At 46.4% G+C, this 13,897-nt stretch overlaps 1 protein-coding gene across 2 annotated transcripts in view; it reads left to right on the top strand.

The window, feature by feature from the left end:
- Positions 1-13,897, top strand: part of kcnq5a (potassium voltage-gated channel, KQT-like subfamily, member 5a) — a 276,889-nt gene that overhangs the window by 243,728 nt on the left and 19,264 nt on the right. For both annotated transcript variants that reach the window (XM_034184668.1, XM_034184669.1), the window contains one exon: positions 12,530-12,771. In XM_034184668.1, coding sequence (XP_034040559.1) covers positions 12,530-12,771 — 242 coding nt within the window. The remainder of the gene's footprint in view (positions 1-12,529; positions 12,772-13,897) is intronic.

Genomic DNA, 13,897 nt, shown 5'->3' with positions numbered 1-13,897 from the left:
ACAGTGACTGTGTTGACACTAATTGAAAGTGTAGAATACAACTGGTGCAGAATAACTAGCTGGTCCTGGAGTAATAATGCATCTGCATTTCCTTTCAAATATGCATGATAGAAACACTCTGTGCGTTCCCTGGATAGCTGAATACGATGGTGGATTTTCAGTAAAAGCACCACTCGCAGACTCCACGATAATCACTGCTGACCTTTGACCCCTTTCATTTATGTTTGAAGACTAAAATGCACAGTTTGTCATCCTTGAAAAAGACCACCTGCATGGGCATCTGTTGTGTTGGTAAATCAGAACTGGGAAAGTTCACTGCCTTGTTTCACACACGATTCTGTAAATGACCAAACCTGAATTATGATGATTGAGGTAATACTAACGACAGCTTTGGCTGACTTGTGCATTTGCATGGAATGTTTTTAACATTGGTTTTTCTTGTTGCCTGTTAAAGCAAGATTGTTGCTCATCTGTAAATTGTGCACTTCCACAAAAACTAACATTCATAAAGACACTTCCCAAGCTTATTTTAAAATAGTCTTAAAAAGTGATGCAAATTATTGGTTGCACTCACAGGGTTAATAAATGGAACAGTTTTAGCCTTGTTGAATGTTTGGTCTCCAAATTAATGGTCACAAAAGGTCGACGTTCAAATTGGATTCTGTGACATATGACGTATACCCAGTAACTAAACATAATATATGGTGCAACCTATTCCTTTGTAAAACTCTAGTAGCTCAACCAATAATTTGACTCACTTTTTACCAAAACTGGAGCATCTTTAACTTTTGGCCCTTGTATAAACTGCAATTGACCTTTGTCACCATTTTTGTGGTTTTTGCCCCATAACTACAAAACATTCAGTCATAGATAGTCCAAACTATACCTTTTTGGAATCTTTATGGTCAGACAAATAATGTGGTATAGTTTTCAACATGATTGGAGAATGTTTAAACATTGACCCCTGTGTAATTCTTTATCGACCCCTAACTGGCACCAGCTACCACCGTGGAATGGTCACCACACATTATTTTGTGTAGGCCATGGTACACTGAGGCTGTAATGTACAGTAGTGTTCAGAATAATAGTAGTGCTATGTGACTAAAAAGATTAATCCAGGTTTTGGGTATATTTCTTATTGTTACATGGGAAACAAGGTACCAGTAGATTCAGTAGATTCTCACAAATCCAACAAGACCAAGCATTCATGATATGCACACTCTTAAGGCTATGAAATTGGGCTATTAGTAAAAAAAAAGTAGAAAAGGGGGTGTTCACAATAGTAGTAGCATTCTCTGTTGATGCTACAAACTCAAAACTATTATGTTCAAACTGCTTTTTTAGCAATCCTGTGAATCACTAAACTAGTATTTAGTTGTATAACCACAGTTTTTCATGATTTCTTCACATCTGCAAGGCATTAATTTTGTTGGTTTGGAACCAAGATTTTGCTTGTTTACTATTACATCTGCGAGGCATGGAGTCAACCAACGTGTTGCACCTTTCAGCTGTTATTCCACTCCAAGATACTTTAACAACATTCCACAATTCATTCACATTTCTTGGTTTTGCTTCAGAAACAGCTTTTTTGATGTCATCCCACACGTTCTCAATTAGATTTAGGTCCGGGGATTGGGCAGGCCACTCCAAAACATTAATTTTGTTGGTTTGGAACCAAGATTTTGCTTGTTTACTAGTGTGCTTGGGGTCATTGCCTTGTTGAAACACCCATTTCAAGGGCATGTCCTCTTCAGCATAAGACAACATGACCTCTTCAAGTATTTTGACATATCCAAACTGATCCATGATACCTGGTATGTGATATATAGGCCCAACACCATAGTAGGAGAAACATGCCCATATCATGATGCTTGCACCACCATGCTTCACTGTCTTCACTGTGAACTGTGGCTTGAATTCAGAGTTTGGGGGTCATCTCACAAACTGTCTACAGCCCTTGGACCCAAAAAGAACAATTTTACTCTCATCAGTCCACAAAATATTCCTCCATTTCTCTTTAGGCCAGTTGATGTGTTCTTTGGCAAACTGTAACCTCTTCTGCACGTCTTTTATTTAACAGAGGGACTTGCGGGAGATTCTTGCAAATAAATTATCTTCACACAGGCGTCTTCTAACTGTCACAGCACTTACAGGTAACTCCAGACTGTCTTTGATCATCCTGGAGCTGATCAATGGGTGAGCCTTTGCCATTGTGGTTATTCTTCTATCCATTTTGATGGTTGTTTTCCGTTTTCTTCTACGCGTCTCGTTTTTTTTGTCCATTTTAAAGCATTGGAGATCATTGTAGATGAACAGCCTATAATTTTTTGCACCTGCGTATAGGTTTTCCCCTCTCCAATCAACTTTTTAATCAAACTACGCTGTTCTTCTGAACAATATCTTGAACATCCCATTTTCCTCAGGTTTTCAAAGTGAAAAGCATGTTCAACAGGTGCTGGCTTCATCCTTAAATAGGGGACACCTGATTCACATCTGTTTGTTCCACAAAATTGATGAACTCACTGACTGAATGCCACACTACTATTATTGTGAACACCCCCTTTTCTACTTTTTTTTACTAATAGCCCAATTTCATAGCCTTAAGAGTGTGCATATCATGAATGCTTGGTCTTGGATTTGTGAGAATCTACTGAATCTACTGGTAACTTGTTTCCCATGTAACAATAAGAAATACTCAAAACCTGGATAGTACTACTATTATTCTGAACACTACTGTAAGTGTCATTTAGTCCCTTAAGTGGTACTGAAAACCTGATTGTTACATGGACTAAAGTTTGTAGTAAAAACAAAACATCCGTGGTCAAATTAACAGTCATTCTTGTCTGGAGAGCCTGTTTAAAACTCATGGGAGACACTGAAATTACACTGAGCAAAAGTGTGAAATAATGTATCAAAAATGTGTTTTAACACTCCATCATCATTGTTTTGCTGCACTGCATGCTGGTATGTTTGACAGAGCAAGGTAATCATGAAATTACTGCATCTGATTCTCTGCAATTGACCCATGGTTGATATACCCTTATATAATGAAACTGAGGAATGTGGTGCGATTCCTTGGGCGCATGAGCAATTCCATAACCCACCTATAGGGTCATTCCATCTCAAGTCACCCAGAAGCTCCCAGGTCACTCCTCAGTTCTGTTCTGCCAATTTGATATGTTATCCCTATTACAAAGTTATGGTGAAATGGTCATTCCATGCCAAATGGGTCATATTTTTAAAAAAAATTCCCCACATGACCCCTTCCAAAAAAAAAAGAAAAAAAATGTTACTTGTTCCCCTGCCAGAGAAATGGAAATACCCCAAGTTTTAATAAGCCAGCTTTAATACTTTAGGCACAGGAGCAGTTTCAAAATTGCAGCATTTTTGTTCTTATTTGAAAAAAGCACTTTCTGGCCAACGTTGGAGAGCAATATAGCCTAGCCAAATTAAGTGAAACATTTCAAACTTACCATTTTGGGTAAAATCATACTGGAAAAGCCATATCTGTCATCAAAACAATGATATCTGGCTTCATTTTTATCCAGCTTTTCTTAAAAACTGCCAAAAATGGTATTTTTTCTAAACGAGGTCTGACTTTGAGCATGCACTGTGTCAAAATAGATTAATGCCCACGCTTCTCCTTACAGGCATAGACTCTCATGAATCAGTTACAACACCAGAATGTTTCATTTTTCCATTTCAGCCAAAATTGTGCTTGTGAAGGAAAAATTGAAATCGTACAATTTCGATTTTTTGCAAAAATATCCTCTAATTGACCACAAAAATCACCAGGTGAGCAATTAATTAAAAAATTTAAATTTCAACCATGCAATTATATGGATGTAAAGATGATATATACTAAATTTCAAGTTCGGGCAAGAAATATTTCTATTTTAATTATTTTTTTTACAATAGGCAATATTGTGTGAAATTTCACATTGACTAGATGGTGTTAAGTCTTAATCAATGGAAATGTGAATATATAGTTATTACATAATAACTATAATAATTATACAATTATTTTAACTTGGTAAAAAAAACTGTATTGCTGATGGATGCAACAGCACAGGGTACCCAAATGAATGATAATTTTGACAGAAAAAGGTCAGGCTATATTTAGAATTTCCCAGAAGGTGGGATTAACTGAACAACCTAATTTCAAGATGGTTTCCCAGAAATAGGTCAAAGAATTTCTGGGAATTCTGACCATTGCCTAATCATATTCTCATCAATCATGGAGGCAAAATGTGCTCTAGGGTTGACTTTGCAAGATGAATATCATCGAAAGACATTGTGTGAGACAGTTGGCTTTCACAATTTTGTTGATTTGAGTGATGCTGGTGCTCGCAAGTACAGTCTGAAAGACAGTGATCAGAACAAAGTTGAGTCACTTCTCCCAGGGTTTTTGCACACATAACATGCATACCGATGACAAATATTATTACAGTAGCTGATTTACTATTAGCCTTTTCGCCTGTGCTGTGTCTGCAGAAAACACGTTTTCCTGTACATAACCCAAGAACATAGTTTTCGGACATGATGGCTTTGTTTGGTATACATGGTATACCTAGATTAAGAGCACTTTGTTTGCAAATATGTGCATTTTATAGATTATGTGTTGTGTGGGCCGCTGAAGAGGAGGTACTGCTGGCCCACCACCACTAGAGGGCGCCCTGCCTGGAGTGCGGGCTCCAGGCACCGGAGGGCGCTGCCGCCTTACAGGAGCAGCCAGGATGACAGCTGTCACCCATCACCGGAGACAGCTGATCCCAATCAATACGGAGGTATATCAGCAGGACGGCATCTCCACCTCATTTGCCGAGATATCGCCTTACCAAAGAGGTAACCATTTCAGCCTGCACATACGTGTGTCTTTACTTGTATTCTTGTTTGATTGTCTATAGGACAGCTGACTACTAGACAACATTCGGATAAGTACTCACCTTCCTACATTGTTGTTGACGAGAGGTGGAGGTGGACTCTCCACCCTCCGTGTTACTGGGTGCAGCCACATCCACACCTGACTGTTTCTGTTTCTTGCCAGCAGTACCGGATCCGACGAGCGGAGGCAGTGGCCACCTGGGAATTCGGGACTTGGCGGCTCCAGTATTCCCGGGGTTCGGTGGCAGAGGAAATCGGGTTGGTTCCGGTTCGACTTGGACAGACGTCTCCTATCGTCGAGCCTGCCCACACGACACCGTTGTAATTGGACTCCATTTCGATATTGTAACCGGTTGTATTTGTTGTGCCTGTTTCACAACAGTAAAAGCAGTGTTATTCGACTCCTCCATTGTCCGTTCATTTGCGCCCCCTGTTGTGGGTCCGTGTTCCTACACTTTCACAACAGGATATCTCGGCCAGCGTCATGGATCCCGAGGGGCGTCAACCGGCTGTTGAACGGCCAATGGAAGAACAGGACGCGCAGGCGTCCGCGGGAGGGGTAATCGGTGAGTTGCAGCGGATCCTCACCGCTTTCACGACTTGGTTGGATTTCATGACCGAGCAGAACGTCCTCCTGAACCGCAGGGTGGAGGCTCTCGCCGCGCAGGTGGAAGCGCGCCCTCCGGGCGCCGCTGCGGCTCTCCCTCCCGTAGATCCTGTGCGTAACGTTGACGTTCCACTGGTTGTTCAACGACCTCTCCCTCCTTCCCCGGAAGCATACATAAGCCCTCCAGAGCCGTACGGAGGCTGTGTGGAGACATGCGCGGATTTTCTGATGCAGTGTTCGCTCGTCTTCGCACAGCGTCCAGTCATGTACGCGACTGATGCTAGTAAAGTAGCTTATGTCATAAACCTGCTTCGCAGTGAGGCACACGCTTGGGCTACAGCGCTCTGGGAGCAGAATTCACGGCTCCTTCTGACTTACGATGGGTTTGTGAGGGGGCTCAGAACCGTGTTCGATCACCCTAATAGAGGAGAAACCGCTTCAACCGTGCTACTGTCAATGAGACAGGGGCGCCGGAGCGCAGCTGTTTATGCAGTCGACTTCCGCATCGCGGCTGCGAGATCCGGCTGGAATAACGCTGCCCTCCGTGCCGCCTTTGTAAACGGACTGTCTTTGGTTCTCAAGGAGCACCTGGTGGCTAAGGACGAACCGCGGGATTTAGACGGGCTTATCGATCTTGTCATACGGTTGGACAACCGGTTAGAAGAACGTCGGCGGGAACGAGACGAAGGGCGTGGCCGGGCACGCGCCGTCCCTCTCCCTTCCGGTTCCGACCGCGCTCCGCCTTCCCCACGCTCCACGGCCCCTGCGCTCCGTGGGGCCACAGCTCCCCCTACTGACGAAGCTATGGACACGAGTAGGGCAACATTTAGGGCACCAGCTGCACAGAGGAGACGGGCCCATGGAGCTTGTTTTGTTTGTGGTGCACTAGAGCACCATGTGAGAGACTGCCCCGAGCGGTTACAACACCAACGCCCGCCCCTAGAGACTGGGCTAGGGGTGGGCCGAGACATTCACGTGGGACACACCCACATTGCTACACGACTCCCAGTCACGATCCTGTATGAGGATTTAACCCTGAAGGCCCCAGCACTGGTGGACACGGGCTCTGAGGGGAATCTGTTGGACTGCAGATGGGCCAGGGAGATAGGGCTCCCTCTGGTGGCGCTTACCTCGCCTGTGCAGGTTCGAGCACTAGATGGCTCCCTGCTCCCTCCGATCACACATAAGACACCACCTGTAACGCTGGTGGTGTCAGGAAACCACCGGGAGGTGATCGAGTTTTTTGTGACTCAGGCCACTTCCCGTGTGGTTTTAGGCTTTCCCTGGATGTTGAAGCACAATCCCCGGATTGATTGGCCGTCCGGGGTAGTGGTTCAGTGGAGCGAGACCTGCCATCGAGTGTGTCTAGGTTCCTCGGTTCCTCCCGGCTCCCAAGCTAAGGAGGAGGTCAGAGTCCCGCCCAATCTGGGGACGGTGCCGGTGGAGTACCATGACCTTGTCGACGTGTTCAGCAAGGATCTGGCGCTCACACTCCCCCCCCACCGTCCGTACGATTGTGCCATCGATTTGGTTCCAGGCAGTGGGTTCCCGTCCAGTAGACTGTACAACCTCTCACGGCCTGAGCGCGAATCAATGGAGACCTACATCCGGGACTCGTTAGCTGCCGGGTTGATCCGAAATTCCACCTCCCCGATGGGCGCAAGTTTCTTTTTCGTGGGTAAAAAAGATGGCGGACTTCGTCCATGCATCGATTATAGGGGGCTGAACGAAATCACGGTTCGCAACCGATACCCGTTACCCTTGTTGGATTCGGTGTTCACGCCCCTGCATGGAGCCAAGATTTTTACCAAGCTTGATCTTAGAAACGCGTATCATCTGGTTGGGATCCGGAAGGGAGACGAGTGGAAGACGGCATTCAACACCCCCTTAGGTCACTTTGAGTACCTGGTCATGCCGTTCGGCCTCACAAACGCCCCCGCGACGTTCCAAGCCTTGGTTAACGACGTATTGCGGGACTTCCTGCACCGGTTCGTCTTCATATATCTAGACGATATACTCATCTTTTCTCCGGATCCTGAGACTCATGTCCGGCATGTACGTCAGGTCCTGCAGCGGTTGTTAGAGAACCGGCTGTTTGTGAAGGGCGAGAAGTGTGAGTTCCACCGCACTTCTTTGTCCTTCCTGGGGTTCATCATCTCCTCCAACTCCGTCGCTCCTGATCCGGCCAAGGTTGCGGCGGTGAGAGACTGGCCCCAACCAACAAGCCGTAGGAAGTTGCAACAGTTCCTAGGCTTTGCTAATTTCTACAGGAGGTTCATTAAGGGCTACAGTCAGGTAGTTAGCCCCCTGACAGCCCTGACCTCACCAAAAGTTCCCTCACCTGGTCGGATCGGTGCGATGCCGCGTTTAAGGAGTTGAAACGGCGCTTCTCGTCTGCACCCGTTCTGGTGCAGCCCGATCCTAGTCGCCAGTTAGTGGTTGAAGTGGATGCCTCGGACTCAGGGATAGGAGCCGTGCTGTCCCAGAGCGGGAAGACCGATAAGGTCCTTCACCCGTGTGCCTATTTTTCCCGCAGGTTGACCCCAGCCGAACGGAACTATGACGTCGGCAATCGAGAGCTCCTTGCGGTGAAAGAGGCTCTTGAGGAGTGGAGACATCTGTTGGAGGGAACGTTCGTGCCATTCACGGTTTTCACTGACCACCGGAACCTGGAGTATATCAGGACCGCCAAGCAACTGAACCCCAGGCAAGCCCGCTGGTCACTGTTCTTCAGCCGTTTTGACTTCCGGATCACCTACCGTCCCGGGACCAAAAACCAAAGATCGGATGCCTTGTCCCGGGTACACGAAGATGAGGTCAAAACGGAGCCGTCGGATCCCCCGGAACCCATCATCCCGGAGTCCGCTATCGTGGCCGCCCTCACCTGGGACGTGGAGAAAACCGTCCGGGAGGCCCTGACACGAGACCCGGACCCCGGAACCGGACCGAAGAACAAACTCTACGTCCCACCAGAAGCCAGGGCTGCAGTTCTGGACTTCTGTCACGGTTCTAAGCTCTCCTGTCACCCTGGGGTGCGAAGAACCGTGGCAGTCGTCCGGCAGCGCTTCTGGTGGGCGTCCCTGGAGGCCGACGTCCGGGGTTACATCCAGGCCTGTACCACCTGTGCCAGGGGCAAGGCGGATCACCGTAAGACACCGGGATTGCTACAGCCGCTGCCCGTGCCTCATCGCCCCTGGTCCCACATCGGCCTGGATTTTGTCACGGGTCTCCCGCCGTCCCAGGGAAACACCATCGTCCTCACGATAGTGGACCGATTCTCCAAGGCGGCCCACTTCGTGGCCCTCCCGAAGCTCCCAACGGCCCAGGAGACAGCGGACCTCCTAGTCCACCACGTCGTCCGTCTGCATGGGATACCATCAGACATCGTCTCCGATCGTGGTCCCCAGTTCTCCTCGCAGGTTTGGAGGAGCTTTTGCCGGGAACTGGGGGCCACGGTCAGTCTCTCGTCCGGGTACCACCCCCAGACCAACGGACAAGCAGAACGGGCAAACCAGGAGATGGAGCAAACCTTGCGCTGTGTGACAGCCGCGCACCTGACGGCCTGGAGTACCCACCTGGCCTGGATCGAGTACGCGCACAACAGTCAAGTGTCGTCCGCCACCGGCCTCTCCCCCTTTGAGGTGTGTTTGGGGTATCAACCCCCGTTGTTTCCGGTGGTTGAGGGGGAGGTCGGTGTGCCCTCGGTCCAGGCCCACCTACGGAAGTGCCGTCGGGTGTGGCGTGCTGCCCGTTCTGCTTTGTTGAAGGCCCGGACGAGGGCGAAGAACCATGCAGACCGGCGGCGGGCCCCGGCTCCCACGTATCATCCAGGGCAGGAGGTCTGGTTGTCCACCAAAGACATTCCCCTTCAAGTGGACTCCCCGAAACTGCAAGAACGATACATCGGCCCCTACAAAATACTCAAGGTCATCAATCCCGCCGCAGTGAGGCTCCGGCTTCCGGCCTCACTGCGGATTCACCCGGTATTCCATGTGTCAAGGATTAAACCCCATCACACCTCACCCCTCTGCACTCCGGGTCCGGCGCCACCTCCTGCCCGGATCATCGACGGAGAGCCGGCTTGGACCGTGCGCCGGCTCCTCGACGTCCGACAAATGGGCCGGGGTTTTCAGTATCTGGTGGACTGGGAGGGGTACGGCCCCGAAGAACGCTCCTGGGTGAAGAAGGGCTTCATCCTGGACCCGGCCCTCCTGGCCGACTTCTACCGTCACCACCCTGACAAACCCGGTCGTGCGCCAGGAGGCGCCCGTTGAGGGGGGGGTCCTGTTGTGTGGGCCGCTGAAGAGGAGGTACTGCTGGCCCACCACCACTAGAGGGCGCCCTGCCTGGAGTGCGGGCTCCAGGCACCGGAGGGCGCTGCCGCCTTACAGGAGCAGCCAGGATGACAGCTGTCACCCATCACCGGAGACAGCTGATCCCAATCAATACGGAGGTATATCAGCAGGACGGCATCTCCACCTCATTTGCCGAGATATCGCCTTACCAAAGAGGTAACCATTTCAGCCTGCACATACGTGTGTCTTTACTTGTATTCTTGTTTGATTGTCTATAGGACAGCTGACTACTAGACAACATTCAGATAAGTACTCACCTTCCTACATTGTTGTTGACGAGAGGTGGAGGTGGACTCTCCACCCTCCGTGTTACTGGGTGCAGCCACATCCACACCTGACTGTTTCTGTTTCTTGCCAGCAGTACCGGATCCGACGAGCGGAGGCAGTGGCCACCTGGGAATTCGGGACTTGGCGGCTCCAGTATTCCCGGGGTTCGGTGGCAGAGGAAATCGGGTTGGTTCCGGTTCGACTTGGACAGACGTCTCCTATCGTCGAGCCTGCCCACACGACACCGTTGTAATTGGACTCCATTTCGATATTGTAACCGGTTGTATTTGTTGTGCCTGTTTCACAACAGTAAAAGCAGTGTTATTCGACTCCTCCATTGTCCGTTCATTTGCGCCCCCTGTTGTGGGTCCGTGTTCCTACACTTTCACAACATTATGTAGGAAATATTACTTGTTCACTATGTATTTAACTATTAAATAAATATAAGAAATGAATCATTCAGGTAAACCTTGAAAGTATTTTTAGATTACATGACATTGTATATCATGTGCTGTTGGATCTGTATTCATTAAAAGTATGACTTTTCAGAAAAATTAAAAATATATAAATATTTCTTGCCCAAACCTGAAATTTAGTATATATAATCTTTACATCCATATAATTGCATGGTTGAAATTTCCAATTTTTTATCAATTGCTCACCTAGTGATTTTTGTGGTCAATTATGGGGTATTTTTTGCGAAAAATCGAAATTGCTTAACTTCAATTTTTCTCTTGCAAGCAAAATTTAAGCTGAAATGCAACATTGAAACATTCTGGCATTGGAACTAGTTCATGAGAGTCTATGCCTGTAAAAAGAAGTATGGGTATTTATCCATTTTGACACAGTGCATGCTCAAAGTAAGACCTTGTTTAGAAAATATACCGTTTTTGGCAGTTTTTAAGAACAGTTGGATAAAAAATGAAGCCAGATATCATTGTTTTGATGCCAGATATGGCTTTTCCAGTATGATTTTGCCTAGGATACTAAGTTTGAGGGGTTTCACTTAATTTGGCTAGGCTATATTGCTCTCCAAAGTTGGCCAGAAAGTGCTTTTTCAAATACAAACAAAAATGCTGCAATTTTGAAACAGCTCCTGTGCCTAAAGTATTAGAGCTGGCTAATTAAAACTTGGGGTATTTCTATTTCTCTGGCTGGGGAGCAAGTGCAGTGTTTTTCACTTTTTCTATAGGGGGTCATGTGGTGACCACTGGCTGACTTGGGATGGAATGACCCAAATGCCAAATATTAGGTCGAGAAAAACAGGCAGGTGGTCAAATAACATGGTGAGGCAAGCAGGAACGAAACACATGAAACAGAGCTGGAGAGAAGGTACAAGGCACATCAATCTGGCGAGGGACTAGTGCAACCAGTGGAGCTTATATAGACCCAGGTGATGAATACAGATTAGGAACAGGTGTGTGGAAAGCACCAAAACAAGGGTGTGGCCAGACAGAGTGCAACGCCCACCACCAAGCACCAAGAGACAGACACGAGAGAAAAGGACAGCAAGTGAGAAACATGCAACAAAGCCAGTCTAGCAAAATATGTAATCATAACAGAACAAATAAAACATAATGCACAAATCCAAACCCTGACACATAGTGTGTTTGCCTGGGGATAGTTCCAAACCCTATTTAACTTTTATTCCAGAATATTCCAAAGACTGTTTTGAACATTGTTTCGGGTTTAGTCAAATGGAAGACATCATGATCTGTCTTAAATGGAACTTCAGTACTTCACTGACTGATTCAAAACAAATGCTTTGAAACATTCTTGTTGTTTTGGTGTCGAAACATTAACAGAAAAGTGAACGGTCTATAGGATCGCACCGTTTTTGAATAACAAGTTTAAAGGCTACAGCTGGCACAGGGTCTGTACGTGCACTAGCGCTTTCATTGCTTCTTAATATCATTCTTGTGAAGGTGAGCGAGGCGGGCTAACAGAATAACTTTGATTTGAAGTTTCCAGCCAGGGCGTTAGGGAAAAACAATGAATCAGAATTAAGGCAACAGTAAAAGTGAGACCTTTGGTGGTTCAGGAGGCAGTCTGGATTAGTTCTGGTCTTTTGAGCATGTCAGTTGGGTTGAACGTTGCCCTGTCTGCGCTTTGAACTCTTCTCATTCTCCGACGTGGAATAGGTGTTGACAGCATACCTTTTTCTCTCTCTCTCCTTGTGTCTGTCTCTCCCTATAAACTCCAACTGATGAACTGGATGTTTTTTATGACTTTCTTCGTCTTTATATCTTGAACTATTCCCCCACTACATTCATCACTTTCTTCTTCTTCTTTCATTTCAACCTCTGTCTTCATTCTGTCTATCTTTGTCCTTCTTCATCACACTTTTTTCCACTTTCTTCCTCTCCTTCTTTCTTCTCACTCCTTCTCTTGCCCTCATTTGCACGCCTCTCTGCAGCCAGAAGCTGAGTTTTAAGGAGCGCGTTCGCATGGCGAGCCCTCGCGGTCAGAGCATGAAGAGCCGCCAGACAACCATCAATGACCGGCAGCGCTGTTCCCCTGGTAACGAGGTGATTGGCGGGTCCGAGCTGATAAGTGGAAGTCCGGCCAAAGTGCAGAAAAGCTGGAGCTTCAACGATCGAACTCGCTTTCGACCTTCGCTGAGGTTGAAAAGTCAGACCCGTACAGCTGCGCCTGATGGTGAGAGGAACCGTGTGCACAAACACACGTGTGTACCTGTCAAAGTACATCAGTCACACCTACAGAACTGTGCGAATGTTTTAGACTTTCATATTGACTTGTTGACCTTTGGTGATGTCACTGAGAGCAGCAACTGCTTAAAAAGTGCAGTTATACCTACTTTCAAATTCACTTTTCCCCCTCAAATAATAATATAAAAACAAAACCACAGCACAATGATGGAATATCCCATTTCATGCCAGACACTCTCCCAGATCGTCTAAGGTGGTGTTTCCCAATCCTGGTCCTTGCTTCCCACATAATGAGCCAAATCAGCCTGTTGTTGATTGTTTGAAGACACTTGGCTCAGCTGATCTGGTCTCAGTAGATCAAATGGACAAATGGAGAATGTACAGGACTTTGTGTCCCAAGGACCACCGCTGGGAAACATTGGTACATGGTTTTCCAAGTCATGGACAAGGTTTCAAACTGTGACTTACAGGGATGCATATCCATGAAAGTGAGAACAGGGTGTAAGTGGTGGCCTGAGGCCAGCTTTACACAGGTGAAACGAAGTTGCTGTTGAGCTGCATGTTGTAAAATCCTCTGCAGCACAGTTAAAATCTGTGTGAATCTCAGCCACAACACTTGAAAAACTCAACTTTATAAGAAATAGTTTCATGCAACAGCCAATCAAAGCACTGTGTCACATGAAGATGTCAGCAACACATCTTAAATAATAGTGACATTATCAAGTGAAAAAAAATGACACAATATGATACAAAATAAGATAAGAAAGTTGCAAATAGTTTGAAACTTCTGAATTATTGTGGATGGGAAGTACAAATCAAATGTATATGATAGAAAACAAATACACGAATGTAAAAACAAATGTATAAGTTCAGAAACACATTTAGAAAAGTTAAAACAAATAACCATGTTAGAAAACAAATGTACAAAACTTGAGTTTTGTACATTTGTTTACATTTGTTTTGTACAACAAAAGTTGAGAAACATTTACAAAACAAAAACAAATTTACATTTTCGGTTGTATTTACAAAAGTCAAAACAAATGTACATTTATAAAAACATTGACAAAAGAAAAAACAATTGTGCAGTTTCAGAAAGACATTTACAAAAGCAAAAA

Source organism: Thalassophryne amazonica, chromosome 13 (genome assembly GCF_902500255.1).
Source record: "Thalassophryne amazonica chromosome 13, fThaAma1.1, whole genome shotgun sequence".
Taxonomy (NCBI): domain Eukaryota; kingdom Metazoa; phylum Chordata; class Actinopteri; order Batrachoidiformes; family Batrachoididae; genus Thalassophryne; species Thalassophryne amazonica.
Note: the sequence above shows the minus strand (reverse complement) of the source record. Positions and strands in the feature narration are given on the sequence as shown.